This window comes from Pseudorasbora parva, chromosome 6 (assembly GCF_024679245.1).
Source record: "Pseudorasbora parva isolate DD20220531a chromosome 6, ASM2467924v1, whole genome shotgun sequence".
Classification (NCBI taxonomy): Eukaryota; Metazoa; Chordata; class Actinopteri; order Cypriniformes; family Gobionidae; genus Pseudorasbora; species Pseudorasbora parva.
This window is the reverse complement of record NC_090177.1, coordinates 1,818,142-1,843,584: the sequence shown is the minus strand read 5'-3', so window position 1 is coordinate 1,843,584 and position 25,443 is coordinate 1,818,142. Positions and strand designations below refer to the sequence as shown.

Sequence of the window (25,443 nt, the reverse complement as noted above, 5' to 3'; positions counted from 1 at the left end):
TGGATGATTGATGAGTGGGTGGATGGATGGATGATTGATGAGTGAGTGGATGATTGATGAGTGGGTGGATGGATGGATGATTGATGAGTGAGTGGATGGATGGATGATTGATGAGTGAGTGGATGGATGGATGATTGATGAGTGAGTGGATGATTGATGAGTGGGTGGATGGATGGATGATTGATGAGTGAGTGGATGGATGGATGATTGATGAGTGAGTGGATGGATGATTGATGAGTGAGTGGATGGATGGATGATTGATGAGTGAGTGGATGGATGGATGATTGATGAGTGAGTGGATGATTGATGAGTGGGTGGATGGATGGATGGATGATTGATGAGTGAGTGGATGATTGATGAGTGGGTGGATGGATGGATGATTGATGAGTGAGTGGATGGATGGATGATTGATGAGTGAGTGGATGGATGGATGGATGATTGATGAGTGAGTGGATGGGTAGATAGATGGATGGATGATTGATGGGTGGGTGGATGGATGGATGGATGATTGATGAGTGGGCGGATGGATGGATGATTGATGAGTGGGTGGATGAGTGGATGGGTGGATGGATGGATAGATGGATGAATGGATGGATGATTGATGGGTGGGTGGATGGATGGATTATTGATGAGTGGGTGGATGGATGGATGATTGATGAGTGGGTGGGTGGATGAGTGGATGGATAGATGGATGGATGATAGATAGGTGGGTGGATGGATAGATGGATGAATAGATAGATAGATAGATAGATAGATAGATAGATAGATAGATAGATAGATAGATAGATAGATAGATAGATAGATAGATTTTCTGAGTCTAATGGGCTTTTTCAATGCAGAAACTTTCAGTGTGGTTGATAAGGTACTTAGGGTGGTTGCGATGCGGTTGCTAGGGTACTCTGGGTGGTTTCTATGGTGTTGCTAGGGTATTTTTGGTGGTTGCTATGTTTGGAGTTTGTAGAGTTAAAGCTCTAGTCAGAACAATAATAATACGTTTATTAGCATTTGGCTCTCTCAAGACAACTTAAATGCTGTTCTTTTAGACATTCTGCTGGATCCTGAAAAATAAAATGCATCACGGTTTCCAGCACTGATGATAATCATAAACGTGTGTTGAGCATCAGATCCTCATATGAGATTAAATCTCCAAATGTTTGAGCTCTAGTTTGAGTCATTACCCCGCTCTCTACCGCCAGACGGGTTTGGCAGGTTTATCACGTGACCTGCGGATGAACACCGAGAGGGCGGAGCTGCTTTTCCTCGGACGGCCAGCCGGAGTCCGAGTGAGCAGAGGCGGAATCTGAGTGAGTGAAGGCGGAGCCTGAGTAAGTGGAGGTGGAGTCTGAGTGAGTGGAGGCGGAGCCTGAGTGAGTGGAGGCGGAGTCTGAGTGAGCAGAGGCGGAATCTGAGTGAGTGAAGGCGGAGCCTGAGTGAGTGGAGGTGGAGTCTGAGTGAGTGGAGGCGGAGCCTGAGTGAGTGGAAGTGGAGTCTGAGTGAGTGAAGGCGGGTTCGGCTTGTGTATGGGCGGAGCCTGAGTGAGTGGAGGTGGAGTCTGAGTGAGTGGAGGCGGAGCCTGAGTGAGTGTAGGTGGAGTCTGAGTGAGTGAAGGCGGGTTCGGCTTGTGTATGGGCGGAGCCTGAGTGAGTGGAGGCGGAGTCTGAGTGAGTGGAGGCAGGTCCGGCTTGAGTGGAGGCGGAGCCTGGGTGAGTGGAGGCGGAGTCTTCGGCGTGGCAGTGCGTTTTGCAGATGCCGCAGTGCTGCGAGCGAGGCCGGAAGGTCTGATGGCGGAGGAGGTTCGAGGGCTGCGGCACATCTTCTCCCGAACCGCTGCCGTCTTCTTGGTGTTGCTGAGGGCGGGAATCTGAGTCTGGAGAGGAACCACCTTCCTCAAACACGTAGAGGAGGACACTTTAGAGGAAGAGGAAGGGCTGTTCTTAGAGCTGACAGGTCGTTTGCAGCTTGATTGTGTTGCTCTAGTTTCATTTGTAGCTGTAGGTTTAAGAGCGTCCTCTGATTTCACCTGTGATGGGTCAAAGGTCACCATCGGGGTCACTTCTGTATTTCTGACTTGTGTTTGGTCGTTATTCTGCGACTCCTCTATGGAAAGGTTTGTACTTTCCATTAAGGAATCGTTCTTGGTTCGTATCTCTGGCTCCTCCGTCATGCTGTGCGTGATGGAGAGCGAGTGTATAGGAGGGAGTGGATCTGCAACCCAGGGGTCAGAGGTCACGGTTTTCTGTCGCCGCGGGCGACGAGCACTGCCGAAGCACATCAGCGAACTGTGAGGGCTCGTCATCAGCAGCTCCAGAAGCCCCTCCCTCTTTAACGCCGCCTCCACGTCTGCTTCGCTATTGGACCGCAGTCCGAAGGCCCCGCCCACACCCTCATGCCCCGCCCACGAGTGCCGCTTGTCCTCCGCCTCCTTCAGACGCTTGCGCCGAGACTCCTCCCTCATTTCTCGCTCCACGTTTTCCTGAGAAAAGAGAAGATCAACGTCTGAAAAAACTAAATAAATAAATAATAAAAATTATGATTAAAATAAATTTATATATAATATATAAATATATTATATTTATATATATATTTTAAAATTATATTTAAATAAATATTAAAAAATATTAAATTATACATACACATATACAAGTGTTGTCACAGTTACTTTGAAAAAGTAATCTGATTACTGAGTAATCCTTAACTCTTTCTCCTTAAAATTTCCGTTATTTGTGAGAAAACACTTCCAGGCCAATAACGGAATTTTCTGTGTTTCCGTGTTTTCACTTCCGGGCGCTAGGGGGCGCTATTGCGCATCTTCTGAATGAGTACTGAATCTCCTGATCAAAACACACGTGAGGAAGACGCAGTGAAACGAGCGATCGCATGTAATCATATGCATATTAAAAATAACCTGATCATCATCAATAAACAGCATATGAATCAAAACTGCCTAATGTGGGCGAGCTCCAGGACTGAAGCGTTAGGGGGGATTGATGGACTCGATCTCCTCATCTGTGTTTGATCATCTCTGAATCTGATCTGGAGTCAGTCTTTCACAAAAAAATGATTTTCTCAGTTTTTTGTTCAAAATGTTGCTTTTTTTATGAAACCTACCCATATTCAAGTGTTGATAAAAAAGGAATGTATCAAGCTAGAATAAAATGTTTTTGTTTTGTTTAAAAGAAGAGGGTCAGCTCTTTATTTTGATATATTGCATGCTCAGATATTCATTCAACTAAATATTCTATGCACTGTTAAATTTTGGTGAAAATTGTCAAAAACCCTGGCGGTGGCTGGCAACTTTTTTTTAAACGCTGGTGGGGAAAGAGTTAAAAAGTAACTTAGTTTCTTTACAGATTTCTTCATTTTAAAAGTAACTAAGTAAGATTACAAGTAACTTTATTAGTTACATTCAGCAGTTGCCGCCTCAACACAGAAATGATGACCGTTTTTGCCAACACACACTTTATTGAAAGTGCATTTTTAACAGTAAGGTCAACAATGTATCTCCTGACATTTAAAGTTTTTAAAAATATTTCCTGAAACAGTACTCTCCCCAAGACGCAAGAAGAAAACAAAAATATATTTTTTAAATTTTTACTAAGGAAAAAGACTAAAATAGTAACTCACAGTGACTTGGATAAATTACTTTAATCTGATTACTGGTTTGGAAATAGTAGCGCGTTAGATTACTCGCTACTGGAAAAAAGTAGTCAGATTAGAGTAACGCGTTACTGGCATCACTGTACGCATAGTGATAAAAATAAATACATTTTGAAGTAATAAATTAATAAATAAGTTCAGACTCAGCTCATCCCACAGATGCTCGATTGGATTGAGATCTGGGGAATCTGGAGGCCGAGTCGACGCCTCAAACTGGTTGTTGTGCTCCTCAAACCATTCCTGAAGCATTTGTGCTTTGTGTCAGGAGCATTATCCTGCTGGAAGAGCCACAGCCACCAGAATACCGATTCCATGAAAGGCTGAACATGGTCTCAGCAATGCTTAGGTAGGTGGAGCGTGTCAAAGTAACATCCACATGGATGGAGGACCCAAGGTTTCCCAGCAGAACATTGGCCAAAGCATCACACTGCCTCCGCCGGCTCGCCTTCTTCCCATAGTGCATCCTGGGGCCATGTGTTCTCCAGGTAAGCCACACACACACACCCGGCCATCCACGTGATGTAAAAGAACACGTGATTCCTCAGACCAGGCCACCTTCTTCCATTGCTCCGTGGTCCAGTTCTGATGCTCATGACCCTGTGGCCGGTTCTCCACTGTTCCTTCCTTGGAGCTCTTTTGATAGATACTGACCACTGCAGACCGGGAACAGCCCACAAGAGCTGCAGTTTTGGAGATGCTCTGACCCAGTCGTCTAGCCGTCACAATCTGGCCAAACTCGCTCAAATCCTTACGCTTGCCCATTTCTCCTGCTTCACACACATCAACTCTGAGGACAAAATGTTCACTTGCTGCCTAATATATCCCACCCACTAACAGGAGCCGTGATGAAGAGATCATCAGTGTTATTCACTGCATAGGTGTATAGCTGACATGCATGGTAAGGCGTTTCTTTTTGTAGATGTTTTACCTGAACTGCTTTTTTGAATTTGGAGCAGAAGTTCTGGAAAATTCGGAAGCACTCGTCCAGTTTGAAGACGTCTTTGTCTTCGCAGAAGAAATCGACCAGAGCGTCTCCTTCCCTCTGAAGCTCTTCGATCCTGATCCTCAAATCCTCCAGAGCCTCAGCTGTGCTCTGAAAAACCCAATCAGAGGAACAGTTCAAAAGAGTTAGTGGAAGTGGACGAGCAGTAAAGGTCAGAGGTCAGGGGTCACCTTTAGGAAGGACTGCAGCTGCGTCAGGAGGTCATCGTCTGTGTGGAGATGCTGCTCTAAATGATCAACTCTTCTGCTCAGAGAATCAAACTCTACATGGATGCTGTCAACACACACTCTACACACACACACACACACACCATTGTTTCTCTAGCAGGATAATGATATGTCGTTTTCTGTCATGTTTATTAGTTTCTTCTGAATGGTTTTATTGGTTGACTCTCACCGAGATGCCTGCTGAACATGCAGAAGTTTCTCTGGAAACATGAGCAGATCTTTCTTCTGAGCTTCCTGTAAAATGTGCATGTTTTGCCTCAGTGAGATGCTCTCTGACCTTTGTGGCATAAAAGAGCCTGTGTGTGTGTGTGTGTGTGTGTGTGTGTGTGTGTGTGTGTGTGTCACATTACAAATCAGACCAGATCACACCGACACACTCACCAAAGCGACAAAGTGCAGCAGGTTCATTCCAGGTTTGTTGGCTTTAGTATCGGCCAGAGACAGCAGAGAGGAGAGCTTGAAGCCCACGGCATCACCGGCAGACCCACCCTACAGACAGACGGACGGATGGATGGAGAGAGAGACAGATGGATGGAGAGAGAGACAGACAGACAGATGGATGGAGAGAGAGGAGAGACAGGCGGATGGAGAGAGACAGACGGATGGAGAGAGAGACAGACAGACGGACGGAGAGAGAGACAGATGGAGAGACAGACAGACAGATGGAGAGACAGACAGACGGATGGAGAGAGAGAGAGACGGATGGAGAGAGAGAGAGACAGACAGACAGACAGATGGAGAGACAGACAGACGGATGGATGGAGAGAGAGACAGATGGAGAGAAAGAGGGACAGACAGATGTGGAGAGAGACAGACAGAGATATGGAGAGACAGACAGATGGAGACAAAAAGAGACAGATGGAGACAGAGAGAGAGAGAGAGAGAGAGAGAGACAGACAGACAGACGGATGGAGACAGACAGATGGAGAGAGAGAGAGAGACAGGCGGAGAAAGAGGGACAGACAGATGTGGAGAGAGACAGACAGAGATATGGAGAGACAGACAGATGGAGAGAGAGAGAGAGACAGGCGGAGAAAGAGGGACAGACAGATGTGGAGAGAGACAGACAGAGATATGGAGAGACAGACAGATGGAGACAAAAAGAGACAGATGGAGACAGAGAGAGAGAGACAGACGGATGGAGACAGACAGATGGAGAGAGAGAGAGAGAGAGAGAGAGAGAGAGAGAGAGAGAGAGAGAGAGAGAGAGAGAGAGAGAGAGAGAGAGAGAGAGAGAGAGAGAGAGAGAGAGAGAGAGAGAGAGAGAGAGAGAGAGAGAGAGAGAGAGAGAGAGAGAGACAGGCGGAGAAAGAGGGACAGATGTGGAGAGAGACAGACAGAGATATGGAGAGACAGACAGATGGAGACAAAAAGAGACAGTTGGAGACAGAGAGAGAGAGAGACAGACAGACAGATGGACAGATGGAGAGAGAGAGAGACAGGCGGAGAAAGAGGGACAAACAGATGTGGAGAGAGAGACAGAGATATGGAGAGACAGATAGATGGAGACAAAAAGAGACAGACAGACATAGATAGATAGATAGATAGATAGATAGATAGATAGATAGATAGATAGATAGATAGATAGATAGATAGATAGATAGATAGATAGATAGATAGATAGATAGATAGATAGTGATAATAATATATGTTTAAAATACAGTTTATAATATTCACGTTTTGTACCAAAACATTTTTTTTTTTATTGGTCATTACATTAAGTTTTAAATATGTTCTTAAGTTTTTGTTTTTGTTTTTGTGTAATGTGTGAGAAGCATTAATGTTGAAGGTTAACTGTTTTTAACTATAGAATTTTTGGGCAATTAAACTGAAACCAATAAGGGTATAATTACCAAAATAATTAACCAATTTGACCCAGGATATAACGAATACACCCAGAATATTAATTTATATATATATTAAATGTGATGTAGTTGTGCTTGTTGTGTTCCTGCAGTTCAAACATGATAAAATGAATATTTTAAATGCACTGTAAATCCCTTTGGATAGAGGCGTCTGCTGAATGCAACTGTGAATATACTTTGATTTATTCTTTATTATCTTCTTATATGTGTGAATGTGTTCATGACTTACAGCATTCATGATGTTTCCAGATTGCAGCACTAAATGAAGGACATTGTGAAGCTCCTCACAGTTCAACAGCTCTATACAATAAAAGGATTTAATATTTATTAACCTCACAGCACAGTATTTAGAGAATAAGGACAGAGATATCACCGTTAATGGCGGTCAGGACCATGGCGATGTCGTGTTTCATGAGTGTGTATGAAGGGAAAAACTCTTCCTTTAGCAGCAGAGCCTTGAGGCGGAGCTCATACCTGCGGAAGAACCAGCTGGATGAGGATCTGGACCACACCTGATCGCTGCCACATTCAGACACTTTACTGTACCTGGGCAAATGGATGAGCTGGTGTATGAAGGCATCAGGCGGCGGCAGATCTTTAGGGTTCCCGCTGAACATCTGTAGATTCTTCACCTGTCAATCAATCAATCAATTCAAACCAAACTGAATCAAATCATCAAACCAAGCAACCAAACCATCAACCAACCAAACCACACCAAACCAAACCATCAACCAACCAACCAACCAACCAAACCACACCAAACCATCAAGCAAATCAACCAACCAAACAACCAACCAACCAAACCAAACCATCAAGCAAATCAACCAACCAACCAAACAACCAACCAACCAAACCAAACCATCAAGCAAATCAACCAAACCATCAACCAACCAACTAAACAACCAAACCAACCAACACACCAAACCATTAACCAACCAACCAAACCAACCAACACAACAAACCATCAACCAACCAACCAACCAACCAACCAACCAACCAACACACCAAACCATCAACCAACCAACCAAATCAACCAACCAACCAAACACACCAAACCATCAACCAATACACCAAATCAACCAACCAACCAACACACCAAACCATCAACCAAACCAACCAACCAACACACCAAACCATCAACCAACCAACCAACCAACCAAACCATCAACCAAACCAACCAACCAATACACCAAACCATCAACCAACCAACAAACCAAACCAACCAACACACCAAACCATCAACCAACCAACCAAACTATCAACCAACCAAACCAACCAAACAAACCAAACCATCAACCAACACACCAAATCAACCAACCAACCAAACCAACACACCAAACCATCAACCAACCAACCAACCAACACACCAAACCATCAACCATCCAACCAAACAACCAACCAAACTATCAACCAACCGACCAAATCAACCAACCAAACAACCAACCAACCAACCAAGCAACCAAATCATCCAACCAAACCAAACAACCAATTAACCAAATCAACCGAACAACCAACCAAACTATCAACCAACCAACCAAATCAACCAACCAAACCAAACAACCATCCAACCAACCAAATCAACCAACCAACCAAATTAACCAACCAAACTATCAACCAACCAACCAAATCAACCAACCAACACACCAACCCATCAACCAAACAACCAACCAACCAAATCAACCAACCAACAAACCAAATTAACCACACAACCAACCAACCAACCCAACCCAATCAACACACCAAACCATCAACCAACCAACCAACACACCAAACCATCAACCAACCAACCAAACCAACCAACCAACACACCAAACCATCAACCAAACAACTAACCAAACTATCAACCAACCAACCAATCAACCAACCAAACCAAACAACCAACCAACCAAACCAACCAAGACACCAAACCATCAACCAACACACCAAATCAACCAACCAACCAAATCAACCAACACACCAAACAACCAATCAACCAAACCAAACAACCAACCAACCAAACCAACCAACACACCAAACCATCCACCAACACACCAAATCAACCAACACATCAAATCAACCAACCAACCAACCAAACCATCAACCAACCAACCAACCAACACACCAACCAAATCAACCAACCAATCAAAACAACCAACCAAACACACCAAACCATCAACCAATCAAAACAACCAACCAAACACACCAAACCATCAACCAATCAAAACAACCAACCAACACACCAAATCAACCAACCAATCAAAACAACCAACCAAACACACCAAACCATCAACCAACACACCAAATCAACCAACCAACCAACACACCAAACCATCAACCAACCAACCAACACACCAAACCATCAACCAACACACCAAACCATCAACCAACCAACCAACACACCAAACCATCAACCAAACCAACCAAACAACCAACCAACCAAATCAACCAGCCAAACTATCAACCAACCAACCAAACCAAACCATCAACCAAGCAAACAACCCAATGACCAACCAACCCAACAACCCAACCCATCAAATAACCAACCAAATCAAATATTTAAAGCGCAATAATCCGTCAGTGGCCTGTCTACCTCGTCCTCCTCCGGCAGGAGCTTCAGCAGCTCTCGGAGAGACTCCACACTGTAGATGCCGGTGTTCCCATGGAGAACATCATCCAGAAGACACTCACTGGACCTGGACATACAGACACACAGGGAAGGAATGAGAGCCAAGGAACCAAACACAAACACACACACACACACACACACACACACACATCTGTCTTACTTTTTTAAGTGCTTAAGGAAAATGGAGATATTCAAGCTTCTCTTGGAGTCCAGGATGCTGATCTAAAGACAAACACACACACTTATAGTAATCTGAATTATATTTTATATTTTTATGTTACGTAAAGTTTTAGTAATTTTATTGCGTGTTTTTGTCTTTTATTAGTTTTTGTTTTTTATAAATAAATCTCTGCTTTATCTATTTTAGTACTTAAATTCATACGAAATGAAAATTAGAAGTGTTACCTTGGCAACTAACTGAAATAAATTAAATGATTCATGATTCGGATCGCCGAAGTCACGTGACTTCAGCAGTTTGACACACGATTCGAATCATGAATCGATTCACTGACTCATAACGGTTTGAATCATGAATCGATTCACAGACTCATAACGGTTTGAAGCTTTGTTCTGAAATCGGCCATCACTATATAAGTCGTTATTTAGTGTTTTTTGCGCTCTAACTCTATTCTGGCCTCTTCATCAATGATTGTAGAGCCGCTGTAGTGAGATGGGCTTTGTAACGACGTCTTTAGTGCCTTTATGGGTCTTGAGAGAGGGTAAGTAATTAATGACAAAACTAACCCTTTACATTTTTTTAGATATATTTTAGTTCATGAAAATGTTACTGGTTTTATTTGCCGATAATAGCAGACCCCCAGGAGTCTTGATGGTTTATGTTGAACCGCACCTGCTGTCTTAAATCTTTCCCAGAAGTTTGTCCTCGTTCGACATTTTTCCCGCTGGATTGTCCGACAGTTTTCCCGCCGGATGCAATGGATGACGGCTCATCCTCATATTGTCCGAAAAGCTCCTCAATGGCTCTAATGTCGATGTGGAATGCCGGCTTTCTGCTGTAACGTCCCAAAGTCCACAGATTCGGCCCATCCTGCTTTTTAACACGATCTTCAGGAATCGGTTTCCAAAAGAAACTTCTCACCCTCCTCTTCTTTTCTCCTGGTTTTCCCACAGGAAGGGGCGGAGGAAGGGGAGGAGCCGGAGGCGGGGCGTACAAGGGGGCGTGGTCATGCAATACAGGAGGAGGGGTCATTAAAACACCATCCCCGCCCTCTTCATCAAATCTCTGTCTCTCATTGGCCAACGAGACACTGCTCATAGTAGGCGTGGGCGGGGTCAGAAGATGATTGACAGCTGTGCTAGTTGACTGTATCACATCATCACAGTGTTTCTTAAAGCCACGGCCACCACATATGGACGCCTGAATGTCAACATGAAGATGCAGCTTCTGTAATAATAATTAACACAAAACACGGCTAGATTTGGATATGTCGATAAATCTGCTGGCATTCGTGCACAATTAAACACACTTCAGTGATGATACACACACACAGAGGATCCAAAGAACGACAAACTCATCACTGTTTTATAGGACACACATCCAGTTTTTCATAAAAAATGTATGAGCAGTTACACAAGCAAACACTGCAAAAAATGCTTTTCTTACTCAGTATTTTTGTCTTGTTTCTAGTCTAAATATCTAAAAATTCTTAAAACAAGAAGTATTTACTAGACAAGCAAAAGTAATTGTCTTGTTTTGGGGAAAAATAACTCCAAATGAAGAGAGTTTTTGCTTAAAATAAGATAAATAATCTGCCAATGGGGTGAGAAAAATAATCTTGTTTTCTGTTTGAATTAAGATTATTTTTCTCACCCCATTGGCAGATTATTGATCTTATTTTAAGCAAAAACTCTCTTCATTTGGAGTTATTTTTCCCCAAAACAAGACAATTACTTTTGCTTGTCTAGTAAATACTTCTTGTTTTAAGAATTTTTAGATGTTTGGACTAGAAACAAGACAAAAATACTGAGTAAGAAAAGCATTTTTTGCAGTGAGAGCAAAGACGGTAAGAAAAAAAACACTAAATTAGATTAAATTAACAGACACCCTGTGGGATACTGAGGGTTTAATTCAGATATTCAATCACTAATATGTCTTTATGACATTTATCCAGTTTATTACGGAACAAAATATTAATCAATATCAGTTCTTTAGCACACAGCAAATATTGACACATGCAATCGGGACAACCTGTATGGAAATTATGCGTAACATACAAAAACCTCCAACAAATGTAAGGCAGATTCAGTTTCAACTTTTGGAGATGAATATGATGGTTTTTTTTCATAAATAAAACAGTAGAAATCATTCATATGAGTAAATTTGGTTACTCTACAACGGAATAATTAGGCATACATAAACTCACGGCGTTTAAACAGCTGCTTCATGAAGATAACACTTATATTTAATCTTTAAACTTATATTTAATGTAAGACGAAAACTATGACACAACATATAGTAGTGCAATATGTTCAAAACTGATCAGTAAAGAGAATAAACTTACCTTTATGTGCTAGTGAATGTTCCTAAAGACTCTTTTAACTGATCATAGCCGTAATAAAATGCATCTGAGTTATTTTCAATAATTCATTACTTTACCTTAATTCCATAAAAAATTGAGGCAAGTGAATATTCCCTGCGTCCGGTTAGTCCGACCGAAGCTTGCACGCATGCGCACACCACACACACACACACACACACACACACACACACACACACACACACACACACACACACACACACACACACACACACTATAATAAAACACTCATATTATTATTAGTACAGACTCATCTAAAGCAGAGTAGTGGACCAACATATGGCATACATTTATGTGAAATGGAAATGTTGCATTATTAAAGAAGATGTGTATACAGTGTGTGTGTGTGTGTGTGTGTGTGTGTGTGTGTGTGTGTGTGTGTGTGTGTGTGCGTGCCTGCGTGTGTGTGTGACTGATAACAGCTCTGCCCGTCACACCCAGCATCAGTAAACTGTCAGTCCTGCCATTTTCAATGCATTTCATTATCTGCACGATTGCTGTTCAAACAGATACAGTTTTGCTCAGAATTATTGTCACTCTTCATGAGTAAAGAAGGCTGTGAAAATAAAGCTGCATTGTTAAACGTAAATCTTACTGTTAATTGGATATATTTGTCTTGAAACCCTCCCGAACAACATGTGGTGATGTAGGTGCTGTTTGATATTATTTTGAGGATTTCTGATCCTTTGACTCAAATCATTTCTGCAGTCGACCTAATGCTCTTCGCGGCAGCCTCTCCCAATCCCGTCTCTTGAGACTGTGTTCCTGACTCAGCAAGACATTTTGGACAATTTCACGCTCCTGACTTTGTGGGATCAGCTTGTGGACGGCCCCTTCCTGTCCCAGCATGACTGCGCTCCAGTGCACAAAGCGTCGCTCCATAAAGACATGGATGAGGAGTTTGGTGTGGAGGAACTTGACTGGCCTGCACAGAGTCCTGAGCTCAACCCGATAGAACAGCTTTGGGATGAATTAGAGCGGAGACTGAGAGCCAGGCCTTCTCGTCCAACATCAGTGCCTGACCTCACAAATGCTAATCCTATCTCTAAAAGGTCCCGTTCTTCGCGTGTTTTCGAAGCTTTGATTATGTTCACAGTGTGCAATATAACATGAGTTCATGTTTCGCGTGTAAAAAAACAGTATTTTTTACACAATTGACTTATCTGTACAGCGCTGTTTCCTCTGTCCTAAAAACGGCCTGATGATTTCCTTGTTCTGTGAAGTCCCTCCTTCAGAAACACGTAACGAGTTCTGATTAGGCCAGCGCTTCCCGTGTTGTGATTGGACAGCAGCTTAGCGAACTTTGCCTGGCACTTTGTCCCTCCTCTTACCATATCGGGGAGATGCAAGCGCTGAATGCGAGCTCTTCTCCACGTGGGAGAGCAACGAGACCACGCCCCCTATTTTGCGTGTTCTTGTGGGCGGAGCGTTAGTCAGTTAATCACAGCAGGAAGTGCAGCGGTGTAGTCCAAACCGGCCATTCGTAGTCCAAACCGGCCGCTCGTAGTCCAAACCGGCCGCTCGTAGTCCAAACCGGCCGCTCGTAGTCCAAACCGGCCGCTCGTAGTCCAAACCGGCCGTTTGTAGTCCAAACCGGCCGTTGGTAGTCCAAACCGGCCGCTCGTAGTCCAAACCGGCCGCTCGTAGTCCAAACCGGCCGTTTGTAGTCCAAACCGGCCGCTCGTAGTCCAAACCGGCCGTTTGTAGTCCAAACCGGCCGCTCGTAGTCCAAACCGGCCGTTTGTAGTCCAAACCGGCCGTTCGTAGTCCAAACCGGCCGCTCGTAGTCCAAACCGGCCGCTCGTAGTCCAAACCGGCCGTTTGTAGTCCAAACCGGCCGCTCGTAGTCCAAACCGGCCGTTTGTAGTCCAAACCGGCCGCTCGTAGTCCAAACCGGCCGTTTGTAGTCCAAACCGGCCGTTGGTAGTCCAAACCGGCCGCTCGTAGTCCAAACCGGCCGTTTGTAGTCCAAACCGGCCGCTCGTAGTCCAAACCGGCCGTTTGTAGTCCAAACCGGCCGTTGGTAGTCCAAACCGGCCGCTCGTAGTCCACACCGGCCGCTCGTAGTCCAAACCGGCCGCTCGTAGTCCACACCGGCCGCTCGTAGTCCAAACCGGCCGCTCGTAGTCCACACCGGCCGCTCGTAGTCCAAACCGGCCGCTCGTAGTCCACACCGGCCGCTCGTAGTCCACACCGGCCGCTCGTAGTCCACACCGGCCGCTCGTAGTCCACACCGGCCGCTCGTAGTCCAAACCGGCCGCTCGTAGTCCACACCGGCCGCTCGTAGTCCACACCGGCCGCTCGTAGTCCACACCGGCCGCTCGTAGTCCACACCGGCCGCTCGTAGTCCAAACCGGCCGCTCGTAGTCCACACCGGCCGCTCGTAGTCCACACCGGCCGCTCGTAGTCCACACCGGCCGCTCGTAGTCCAAACCGGCCGCTCGTAGTCCAAACCGGCCGCCCGTAGTCCAAACCGGCCGCTCGTAGTCCAAACCGGCCGCTCGCTGTCGGCTTTGAAAGGGAACTTCTGTTAAATAAAATATCTCGCTTGGCATTGAACTTTGAGCTTTATAATCTTACAGGTATTATTTATGCTCTAACAGCAACATTACAGACTAACTAAAGTTTGAAAGATGGGATCGCAAAGAACAGGACCTTTAAGACTTCCATCACGAGGGTCAATCAATGACCTGCAGGCATTTTTGGTCAATGATTTGAGTCTTGATTTCAGGCTGGCATCTTCTCACATGATCCTGAGACCCTGGCCTGAATACGTGCCCAAAGTTTGAGGCAGACCCAGTCCTTTAATGGGATAGTGCCTTGGTGTACCAATCCCAAGCTAACCCTCATTACTAGATCCGACACCAGGCCCAGTTTTTGAGTTCCATGCCTGGTCGGTCAGCCCTTATACTGGGCTAGATATGGTGTTATTCCCCTTACTCATTTTCAAGTCATTTTGTCTTGTTTCTAGTCTAAATTAGCCTGCCTTGGTCATCCTCAGCTCTAGTCAGAATATGAGTCTGAGTCTCCATGGGGCTGTGATTATGGGGTGTGTTTCAACTCAACCAGGAAAGACCTTGATTGGACAGACCGACAACCAATCAGAGCAACGAAGCGATGCATTGTCAAACGTCAACAGAGCTCAACTGCACTGTTACAAAGTCCGTGTTTTTTTTGTCCACGGGTTGAAGCGACTATTATATGATATATAGACCCATGAGTGCGAATTTTAGCAGCAACCTTGCCAAAATAACACACATTTTATCCCCCCAACACCTTTTTTTTTCCGGTGAACTCCCCCGAGAAGCTATTGTTCAGGGCTAGTAGTTGGCGGGTTTTGTTGTAAAAACTTGGCAACCCTGACTGAACGCGCTGGAATAAACGATCTTTGCCGGTATTGTAAAAAAAGACCAGAATTTAATGATACACAGAGCACTTACCCAACATGATCATCATTTCTGAGAGAAATAGTGAAGGTGATGCAGATATGAACAAGCTCTCCGTTTAGGATTAGAACAAATATAACCCAAGCCCCTTTGATGACGAGATGATTACGCTACTGTTGATCATCTGTCCGTCATCGGCTAAAGCCCGCCCTGATGATCTCATTGGTCAGTTTCTGTTGATCATCTGTCCGTCATCGGCTAAAGCCCGCCCTGATGATCTCATTGGTCAGTTTCTGTTGATCATCTGTCCGTCATCGGCTAAAGCCCGCCCTGATGATCTCATTGGTCAGTTTCTGTCGATCATCTGTCCGTCATCGGCTAAAGCCCGCCCTGATGATCTCATTGGTCAGTTTCTGTCGATCATCTGTCCGTCATCGGCTAAAGCCCGCCCTGATGATCTCATTGGTCAGTTTCTGTCGATCATCTGTCCGTCATCGTCTAAAGCCCGCCCTGATGATCTCATTGGTCAGTTTCTGTCGATCATCTGTCCGTCATCGGCTAAAGCCCGCCCTGATGATCTCATTGGTCAGTTTCTGTTCGGGGTTAATTACTCCTCTATGGAGCGAGGCCAGACCGAATCGCCCGACCTAAACATTTTGTGGGTAGGGCTGAGGACCCACCCACACGGAGACGCGTTTAGCGATATACGTATACATTTTGTACCGTATCAGCGTTTCGTCCGCACGGATCCGGCGTTTTTGAAGCATGAATCCGATATTTTTCGAAACCGGGTCCCAAAGCGGATAAATCTGAAAACGATCATCTTCCGTTTTCGTGTGTACAGCGAATCCGTATATTTTCTGAAACGTTGATGTCATCACACTACGTCCGGCACGGTGAAGAGTTACGGGATACAACTACGGCACTGGTCATGAGCTCATCAATATCGCCTCATTTAATGATCGTATCTGCATTACTGTACGGGTATGTTTAGGGTTGGGGTAGGCGTTAATAAAACACATCTGTTAAGTAGCAAATGTATTTATTGTTATTTTATTGTGAGATTTCGCCTCACCGCCGACCACTGCTATACCCCTGTTAGCCACAACTCTTCTTCTCCGTTTTTAGTGTATTTCTGTGGCAGAATTACAGCGCCACACACTGGCCTGGCATGCAAACCACAGCGTTTTTAGTCAGTTTGGGTAATCTCGAGTGGACGCAGATATTTTTTGAAACAAGGGAAAAAAAAGATTGGATTGGGAAAGCGCTGGCTTCGTGTGGACGGGGCCTAAGTTCGACTGGCATCCAGGATAAGTCTAAATATGTAACAATTGTTAAATCAAGATGCATTTACTATATAAGTAAAACAACATTTTGTGATAAATGAAACCAAAATGAGTTTTTGCTTAAAACAGGCAAAATTATCTGCCAATGGGGTGAGAAAAATCTTGTTTTCGTCCCAATCAGAAATAAGATTATTTTTCATGTTTTAAGCAAAAATATCTTAGGTCATTTTACTTATCTGTCACCTTTGGCTTGCTCAGTTGGGGACACTAACATTATGATCCAAGTTATTCAACTAAATATCCAAATAAAATGAATTAATTAGGTTTTATTTAATTCTCTAAACTATAATAGTGATCTGCCAACATTGTCTCTCTCTGATAAATTAAAATAAGCTGATAACATCACTGTTTACTCCAGAACGACTGTACAGCCAAATCTAATTCTGCTGCAGTATTGTCCTGTTTAACACTGAAGTAGTGATGTTATGTATGACACTGAAGCTTCGATGCGCGTATTGCGTATGTGAGACCATTTCAAGTGAAGCTCCGTATCGGGGTGTGTATTGGTTTCCCAGAGTCACGTGATCGATGACAAATGAAGCCTCACTTTCTGTCCAATCACGTGCGCGTTTCGCTTTGCGTCTCAGAAGGTTCGAACTTCAGATCGAGTTGTTGGCTCAGTCAGTCTGATTGATGTATTTGCGAGGAGAGTGCTGTACTTTAAAAGTTAATCAATAAATGTCATTTAGATAACCAAAATGTAGTTGTCACTATTTATTTCTTTGTCTCTTTTTCTTTTTTTTTTGGTAAAACATTTGCTTTTTTTAGGTAATTCGGTGTTAGTGTTTGTATTTAGAGTAATTGAAAAGAAAAGAGTAATGGCCGGCATTTCCCTATCTGGGTATATTTTGAGTTTACAGCTTTCAATGTGTGTATGCTTTACAAAATAAATAAATGGGGAACTACTGTCTAAGAGAAGAAATAGACTCTGTAAAACAGCTTTTATGTCTTAATAAAAATAATTCAAAACTTTATCACTTTTCTGTCATTCACTGTACACAAGTATTATCATTCCTAAGTGTCATAAGCACATTTAATGATCATATCACACAATGGCCTTATTCACTGTGTGTGGAGAGAATATGCCTACATTAGATCTTGAATCACATATAAAGCTCATATATTTTATTGTCACACTTTAATTGGTAAATTCATTTATTTAATGGACAAATTAAACACAAACATGTAAGGCTTTTATTTGTACACATAGCATTGAAACGGTAGAGTGTGATGTGATTGCTTTATCGGACAGAGCTTCGATCTTCCACAGGCTTCTGTCCGCTTTATTTTAAATAAGCACCAGATGGCGCTGTTCTTGACACTCGCGACGCTTCGAATCTTTTCCCGAAACAGTCAGGGTAACGCCTCACTGCTTCATGAGGCTTCATTTCCCCATCCCTACACTGAAGCTGCTCTGACACAATCGGCGTTGGAGAAGAGCAATAGAAATAAAGATGACTGATTGATTGACGAGAACAGACAAAGGACTAGAAGTACTAAAGCAAACAAGGCTAATGAGATAATTAATTGGACGACAGGTGGACTGAATAAGGCTACCAATAGAACAAACTAGAAACTTGGTCAAAGGACAAGACGGAGAAAAAAATAAGACACACACTTTACACTCGGTGTGCATTACAAGATATTAATGTGCGATGTGGAGGCAAATATCCACCCGAATTGCTGATTATCACACGTTTACCATGATCACTGTCATTGATGCAGCTTCCAACCAAACATACGATTATAGTTTCTATCAATGTTTTGAAATAGTTTTTATTTTTATTTTATTTTAAGTGTTTCTTTATATATATATGTGGTGTACTTCAATAACGAGGCAAGGCACGCGTTTTACTCTTTATCAGTGAAGAGGGGTGAACACATGATAACTCTACATCAGGGCATTACAGACACGACTTCCTGTATCTATAACATGCGCAGAGGGTACCCCAATACTAACTATGGCAAGTCTTCAGGCCCAACCTTAATGCACATATTAATAGTATCAAATACACCACATTACCTCCCCTTTTTAAAATTAAAGGTAATTTCAACATAGTGCAATAGCATAACACCAACTTTAACTACCCCTCTTACACATAATAGTAATTTCACTCCGGTTAACTAAATGAACCATGCTTAACCTTACAATTAACTCAACCCTCTTTAATAACTGCACAAGTCCAGTATTATACTATATTTAATCTCTGTAACGTGACGGTCGCTTAGTTATGCGCTCCGAGCGCCTCAAAGTCACTGTCTCTGGATCAGACAACTTGGGCTGGTCCAGCGTAACAGGTGGTATGGCAGGTGTTGCAGAGACTGGCACATCAAAGTCCCCCTCCTGCTCAGCTGACTGGGTTGCTCCTTGAGGCTCTGGCTCTGAAACGCCCTGAGGGTATCGAGGTCGCAACTGGTCTCCGTGACGCCTGTACACTTGGTCAGTTAACCTTCCCTGCACCCGGTACGACACCGGACCGGTCTGTTGTGTAACTACCCCTGGGATCCATTTGGGTTTATCTCCTGCAGTATTGCGTAGATACACAGGATCATCCACATCAAACTGTCTCTCAGCAGCCCTACTGTCATGTTCTTCCTTCTGCTGATACTGTCTCCTTCTCACTCTCATGGCGATGTTTGGCTTTAGAAAGTCCAGCCGCGAACGTACATGCCTCTTCAGGTGCTGTGTGCTGAATAACGGCTCCAATTCCGTATGCTGAAGCATCACATGCGAGAGAAAGCGGCAGGCTCGGATCATAGTGAACTAACACCTGGTCACTGGCTAACATTTCTTTGCACTTATCAAAAGCGCTCTGCTCCACCTTACTCCACCCCTATTTTGTTTGGTCCTTCAGCAGTCTGTAAAGTGGGGCCAAAACAGTACTTTGCTGCGGCAAAAAACGACCATAATAGTTCACTAACCCCAGGAAAGCTCTGAGCTCTTTGATGTTTGTGGGTGTTGGAGCATCATGTACGGCTCTGACCTTATCTTTAGAAGGGTAAACTCCTTTTCCATCCAACATGTGACCTAGGTATTCGATTTCTGTTTTCCCAAAGTCACACTTCGCTTTCTTTACTCTCAGGCCATTTTTCTGCAACCGCTGTAGAACTCTGTCCAGGTTCGTCAGATGCTCAGTTTCGTCCTTGCCCATCACCAGCAGATCATCCAAATAGACCACGACGTTGAGGTCCTTCATCACGTTCTCCATGATCCTTTGGAAAATACTGACAGCAGAATTAATGCCAAAGCAAAGCCGATTGTATACAAACAGTCCCTTATGCGTGTTCACTGTTGTATATTTTTTTGACTCGTCATCCAGAAGGACTTGTTGGTAAGCGGCTGCCAGGTCAATTTTGGAAAATATCTTTCCCCCACATAATGCTGCCAGCACCTCTTCAATGCGTGGTAGTGGGTATGTTTCAGTGTTTGTAGCCATGTTCACAGTTACCTTATAATCGCCGCACAAGCGGAGTCCACCATCCCGTTTGGCTACAGGGACCACTGGAGCAGCCCACTCGCTGTGCTTCACAGGGCTGATAACACCATCTTTTTCCAGGCGCTCCAATTCTTTTTCTACCCTTTCTTTCATTGCGAAGGGCAGGACACGGGCTTTATGGAACCTTGGAACTGCGTCAGGCTTTACAGAAATTGCTGCTTTAATACCTTTTAATGTCCCCAACTCGTCTTTGAAAACATCCGCATATTTATCTAACACATCTTGGATAGACTTGGATTTAGTTGTTGGGTGCGAAACGCTTTCCACGACTTTTTTAACTGTTTTCCAGTTCAGCTTGATTTTATCCAGCCATTCACGCCCACACAGCGAAGGACCTCCACCAGCCACTACTACGAGCGGTAGATCAGCAATCTGATTTCCATAAGTCACTCTTGCAATGAACTGTCCTTTCACTGGAATGGTCTCTCCTGAATAACCCTTCAGCGTGACGCTGCTGCCCTCCAGTGGCACATGTGAGAATGACTGCTCATACACATTTTCTGAGATAATGCTGACTCCTGCTCCTGTGTCAATTTCAATCGGCACTTGTTTTCCATTTACATCAAAAATGGCCCTGTATGGCCCTCAGCCAGCCCCACTTGCACTGAACACTGAAAACATCAGAATGTCGTCTTCTATCTCGTCAGCCTGTACGTAGCCTGTCATTGCTTCTTTTCGCTCACTGTTTCTCTTTCCCTTTTTCTCGAGCCCCTCACGTGTCCGCCCTCGAGCCCTACATGCTTTCTGAATATGCCCGACTTTGCCACATTTATGACATTTTATATTTTTGTAGTAACAATCACTGGCGCTATGATTCTTTCCTTTACATCTATAGCATCCCTCTTGTTTTGCCGGCGAGAGCCATCTCCCCTTTACCTTGTGAACAGCGGTGACATCATCACCTTTCCGCAACTGCTGCGCATCTCGGTGGGCTGTCTCCATGTTAACAGCTAGCTCCACAGCTCTCGCAAAAGTCAGCCTATCCTCTGAGAGTAACTTGCGCTGGCATGCCTCAGAACTGACTCCGCTGACAAATCCATCACGTAGAGCTTCATCCAGCTTGTCTCCGAAATCACAGTTCGCAGCGAGTTGGCGCAGCTCAGCAGCATACTCCGTCACTGTCTGGCCGCTTTTCTGGACACATTTACGGTACCTGAATCGTTCGGCGATGACCAATGGTTTAGGTTCATAGTAATCCTTTAGAATGGTCACAATCTGATTAAAAGTTTTGTCCTTTGGCTTGACAGGCTGGACTAGGTTTCGTAGAAGGCCATATGTTGCTGCGCCGACCGAGCTCAACAATATTGGAACTTTTTTTCCATCATTGACTTCATGAGCTTCGAACAGCAACTCCATGCGCTCGACGTATGCAGACCACATTTCATGTTCAGGCTTGAACTCGTCCGGTCTTTGGGAAAAGTATGCCATTTCACGAACTAAACCGATTTTCCTCGTCGCCAATTATGTGGTGTACTTCAATAACGAGGCAAGGCACGCGTTTTACTCTTTATCAGTGAAGAGGGGTGAACACATGATAACTCTACATCAGGGCATTACAGACACGACTTCCTGTATCTATAACATGCGCAGAGGGTACCCCAATACTAACTATGGCAAGTCTTCAGGCCCAACCTTAATGCAAATATTAATAGTATCAAATACACCACACTACCCATCACACACATTCACTTACACACACTCTCACTTGCACACGCACACACACACACACATAACCCTTGCCCTAAACCTGCCCACCGCTCTCTCTTACACACACACACAAACATTAACCCTAAACTTACCCATCACACACATTCACTTACACACACTCTCTCACTCACTCACACAAACACACACACACCCTTCTGGTCAGTGCATCGCCTTTGGGCAAGAAAGGAGAAAACAAACAAACAAATAAACCACAGAAGGGATTTTTTCCAGATCTGGGAGGAGCAGAAGGAGAATTAATCCTCAACATCAGTGTGTGCTGTCAGAGAACAAACACACACACAGAGAAATCAGCACATCCACAGGTGAGAGACTCGGAGTCTGAGACGGTTTACACTGACAATGGCAGGATTGATTTAGCTGAGTTTATGTGTTGGCTGATTTAGCCGAGTTTATGTGTTGGCTGATTTAGCTGAGTTTATGTGTTGGCTGATTTAGCTGAGTTTATGTGTTGACTGATTTAGCTGAGTTTATGTGTTGACTGATTTAGCTGAGTTTATGTGTTGACTGATTTAGCTGAGTTTATGTGTTGACTGATTTAGCAGAGTTTATGTGTTGACTGATTTAGCTGAGTTTATGTGTCGGCTGATTTAGCTGAGTTTATGTGTTGACTGATTTAGCTGAGTTTATGTGTTGACTGATTTAGCTGAGTTTATGTGTTGACTGATTCAGCTGAGTTTATGTGTTGACTGATTTAGCTGAGTTTATGTGTTGGCTGATTTAGCTGAGTTTATGTGTTGGCTGATTTAGCTGAGTTTATGTGTTGGCTGATTTAGCTGAGTTTATGTGTTGACTGATTTAGCTGAGTTTATGTGTTGACTGATTTAGCCGAGTTTATGTGTTGACTGATTTAGCCGAGTTTATGTGTTGGCTGATTTAGCTGAGTTTATGTGTTGACTGATTTAGCTGAGTTTATGTGTTAGCTGATTTAGCTGAGTTTATGTGTTGACTGATTTAGCTGAGTTTATGTGTTGACTGATTTAGCTGAGTTTATGTGTTGACTGATTTAGCCGAGTTTATGTGTTGGCTGATTTAGCTGAGTTTATGTGTTGGCTGATTTAGCTGAGTTTATGTGTTAGCTGATTTAGCTGAGTTTATGTGTTGACTGATTTAGCTGAGTTTATGTGTTGACTGATTTAGCTGAGTTTATGTGTTGACTGATTTAGCTGAGTTTATGTGTTGGCTGATTTAGCTGAGTTTATGTGTTGACTGATTTAGCTGAGTTTATGTGTTGACTGATTTAGCTGAGTTTATGTGTCGACTGATTTAGCTGAGTTTATGTGTTGACTGATTTAGCCGAGTTTATGTGTTGACTGATTTAGCTGAGTTTATGTGTTGACTGATTTAGCTGAGTTTATGTGTTGACTGATTTAGCTGAGTTTATGTGTTGGCTGATTTAGCTGAGTTTATGTGTTGACTGATTCAGCTGAGTTTATGTGTTGACTGATTTAGCTGAGTTTATGTGTTGGCTGATTTAGCTGAGTTTATGTGTTGGCTGATTTAGCTGAGTTTATGTGTTGGCTGATTTAGCTGAGTTTATGTGTTGACTGATTTAGCTGAGTTTATGTGTTGACTGATTTAGCCGAGTTTATGTGTTGACTGATTTAGCTGAGTTTATGTGTTGACTGATTTAGCCGAGTTTATGTGTTGGCTGATTTAGCTGAGTTTATGTGTTGGCTGATTTAGCTGAGTTTATGTGTTGGCTGATTTAGCCGAGTTTATGTGTTGGCTGATTTAGCTGAGTTTATGTGTTGACTGATTTAGCTGAGTTTATGTGTTGACTGATTTAGCTGAGTTTATGTGTTGACTGATTTAGCTGAGTTTATGTGTTGGCTGATTTAGCTGAGTTTATGTGTTGACTGATTCAGCTGAGTTTATGTGTTGACTGATTTAGCTGAGTTTATGTGTTGGCTGATTTAGCTGAGTTTATGTGTTGGCTGATTTAGCTGAGTTTATGTGTTGGCTGATTTAGCTGAGTTTATGTGTTGACTGATTTAGCTGAGTTTATGTGTTGACTGATTTAGCCGAGTTTATGTGTTGACTGATTTAGCTGAGTTTATGTGTTGACTGATTTAGCCGAGTTTATGTGTTGGCTGATTTAGCTGAGTTTATGTGTTGGCTGATTTAGCTGAGTTTATGTGTTGGCTGATTTAGCCGAGTTTATGTGTTGGCTGATTTAGCTGAGTTTATGTGTTGGCTGATTTAGCTGAGTTTATGTGTTGACTGATTTAGCTGAGTTTATGTGTTGACTGATTTAGCTGAGTTTATGTGTTGGCTGATTTAGCCGAGTTTATGTGTTGACTGATTTAGCTGAGTTTATGTGTTGGCTGATTTAGCTGAGTTTATGTGTTGGCTGATTTAGCTGAGTTTATGTGTTGGCTGATTTAGCTGAGTTTATGTGTTGGCTGATTTAGCCGAGTTTATGTGTTGACTGATTTAGCCGAGTTTATGTGTTGACTGATTTAGCTGAGTTTATGTGTCGGCTGATTTAGCTGAGTTTATGTGTTGACTGATTTAGCCGAGTTTGTGTGTTGACTGATTTAGCTGAGTTTATGTGTTGGCTGATTTAGCTGAGTTTATGTGTTGACTGATTTAGCCGAGTTTATGTGTTGACTGATTTAGCCGAGTTTATGTGTTGACTGATTTAGCCGAGTTTGTGTGTTGACTGATTTAGCTGAGTTTATGTGTCGGCTGATTTAGCTGAGTTTATGTGTTGACTGATTTAGCCGAGTTTATGTGTTGACTGATTTAGCCGAGTTTGTGTGTTGACTGATTTAGCTGAGTTTATGTGTCGGCTGATTTAGCTGAGTTTATGTGTTGACTGATTTAGCCGAGTTTATGTGTTGACTGATTTAGCTGAGTTTATGTGTTGGCTGATTTAGCTGAGTTTATGTGTTGACTGATTTAGCTGAGTTTATGTGTTGACTGATTTAGCCGAGTTTGTGTGTTGACTGATTTAGCTGAGTTTATGTGTTGACTGATTTAGCTGAGTTTATGTGTTGGCTGATTTAGCTGAGTTTATGTGTTGGCTGATTTAGCTGAGTTTATGTGTTGGCTGATTTAGCTGAGTTTATGTGTCGGCTGATTTAGCCGAGTTTATGTGTTGACTGATTTAGCCGAGTTTATGTGTTGACTGATTTAGCTGAGTTTATGTGTCGGCTGATTTAGCCGAGTTTATGTGTTGACTGATTTAGCCGAGTTTGTGTGTTGACTGATTTAGCCGAGTTTATGTGTTGACTGATTTAGCTGAGTTTATGTGTTGGCTGATTTAGCTGAGTTTATGTGTTGGCTGATTTAGCTGAGTTTATGTGTTGACTGATTTAGCTGAGTTTATGTGTTGGCTGATTTAGCTGAGTTTATGTGTTGACTGATTTAGCTGAGTTTATGTGTTGTCTGATTTAGCCGAGTTTATGTGTTGACTGATTTAGCTGAGTTTATGTGTTGACTGATTTAGCTGAGTTTATGTGTTGACTGATTTAGCCGAGTTTATGTGTCGACTGATTTAGCTGAGTTTATGTGTTGACTGATTTAGCTGAGTTTATGTGTTGACTGATTTAGCTGAGTTTATGTGTTG

The 25,443-nt window shown here is 43.3% G+C and overlaps 2 protein-coding genes across 4 annotated transcripts in view; one reads left to right on the top strand and one right to left on the bottom strand.

Moving 5' to 3' along the window:
• Positions 1-975: 975 nt before the first annotated feature.
• On the bottom strand, positions 976-12,107 carry LOC137078201 (FH2 domain-containing protein 1). Of its 3 annotated transcripts, none has more exons than XM_067445312.1 (12): positions 11,975-12,107; positions 10,208-10,762; positions 9,518-9,579; positions 9,322-9,424; positions 7,299-7,384; positions 7,126-7,226; positions 6,982-7,052; positions 5,269-5,376; positions 5,057-5,121; positions 4,831-4,948; positions 4,586-4,750; positions 976-2,473 (listed from the first exon to the last, which is right to left on the bottom strand). In XM_067445312.1, the coding sequence occupies exons 2-12, from the start codon at positions 10,631-10,633 to the stop codon at positions 1,187-1,189; spliced, it is 2,592 nt and encodes an 863-aa protein (XP_067301413.1). In that variant the 5' UTR covers positions 10,634-10,762; positions 11,975-12,107; the 3' UTR covers positions 976-1,186. The 3 variants fall into 3 exon arrangements, with proteins under 3 accessions (XP_067301413.1, XP_067301414.1, XP_067301415.1); XM_067445313.1 differs by having other exon boundaries at positions 11,880-12,012; XM_067445314.1 differs by lacking the exons at positions 4,831-4,948; positions 5,057-5,121.
• A 10,032-nt stretch (positions 12,108-22,139) lies between these two features.
• Positions 22,140-25,443, top strand: part of LOC137078251 (C-type mannose receptor 2-like) — a 51,328-nt gene continuing 48,024 nt past the window's right edge. The window contains exon 1 of the mRNA XM_067445405.1: positions 22,140-22,174. The gene's annotated coding sequence lies outside the window, so the exon portion shown is untranslated. The remainder of the gene's footprint in view (positions 22,175-25,443) is intronic.

Excerpts from the sequence above, each read along its gene's own strand:
- LOC137078201 (XM_067445312.1), bottom strand. The coding sequence starts at position 10,633 with ATGAGCAGTGTCTCGTTGGCCAATGAGAGACAGAGATTTGATGAAGAG. Across the intron at positions 9,580-10,207 it reads GGAAAGATTTAAGACAGCAG|ATCAGCATCCTGGACTCCAA; the intron begins GTGCGGTTCAAC and ends GTTTGTCTTTAG. Across the intron at positions 5,122-5,268 it reads TGCTGCACTTTGTCGCTTTG|GAAGCTCAGAAGAAAGATCT; the intron begins GTGAGTGTGTCG and ends CACATTTTACAG.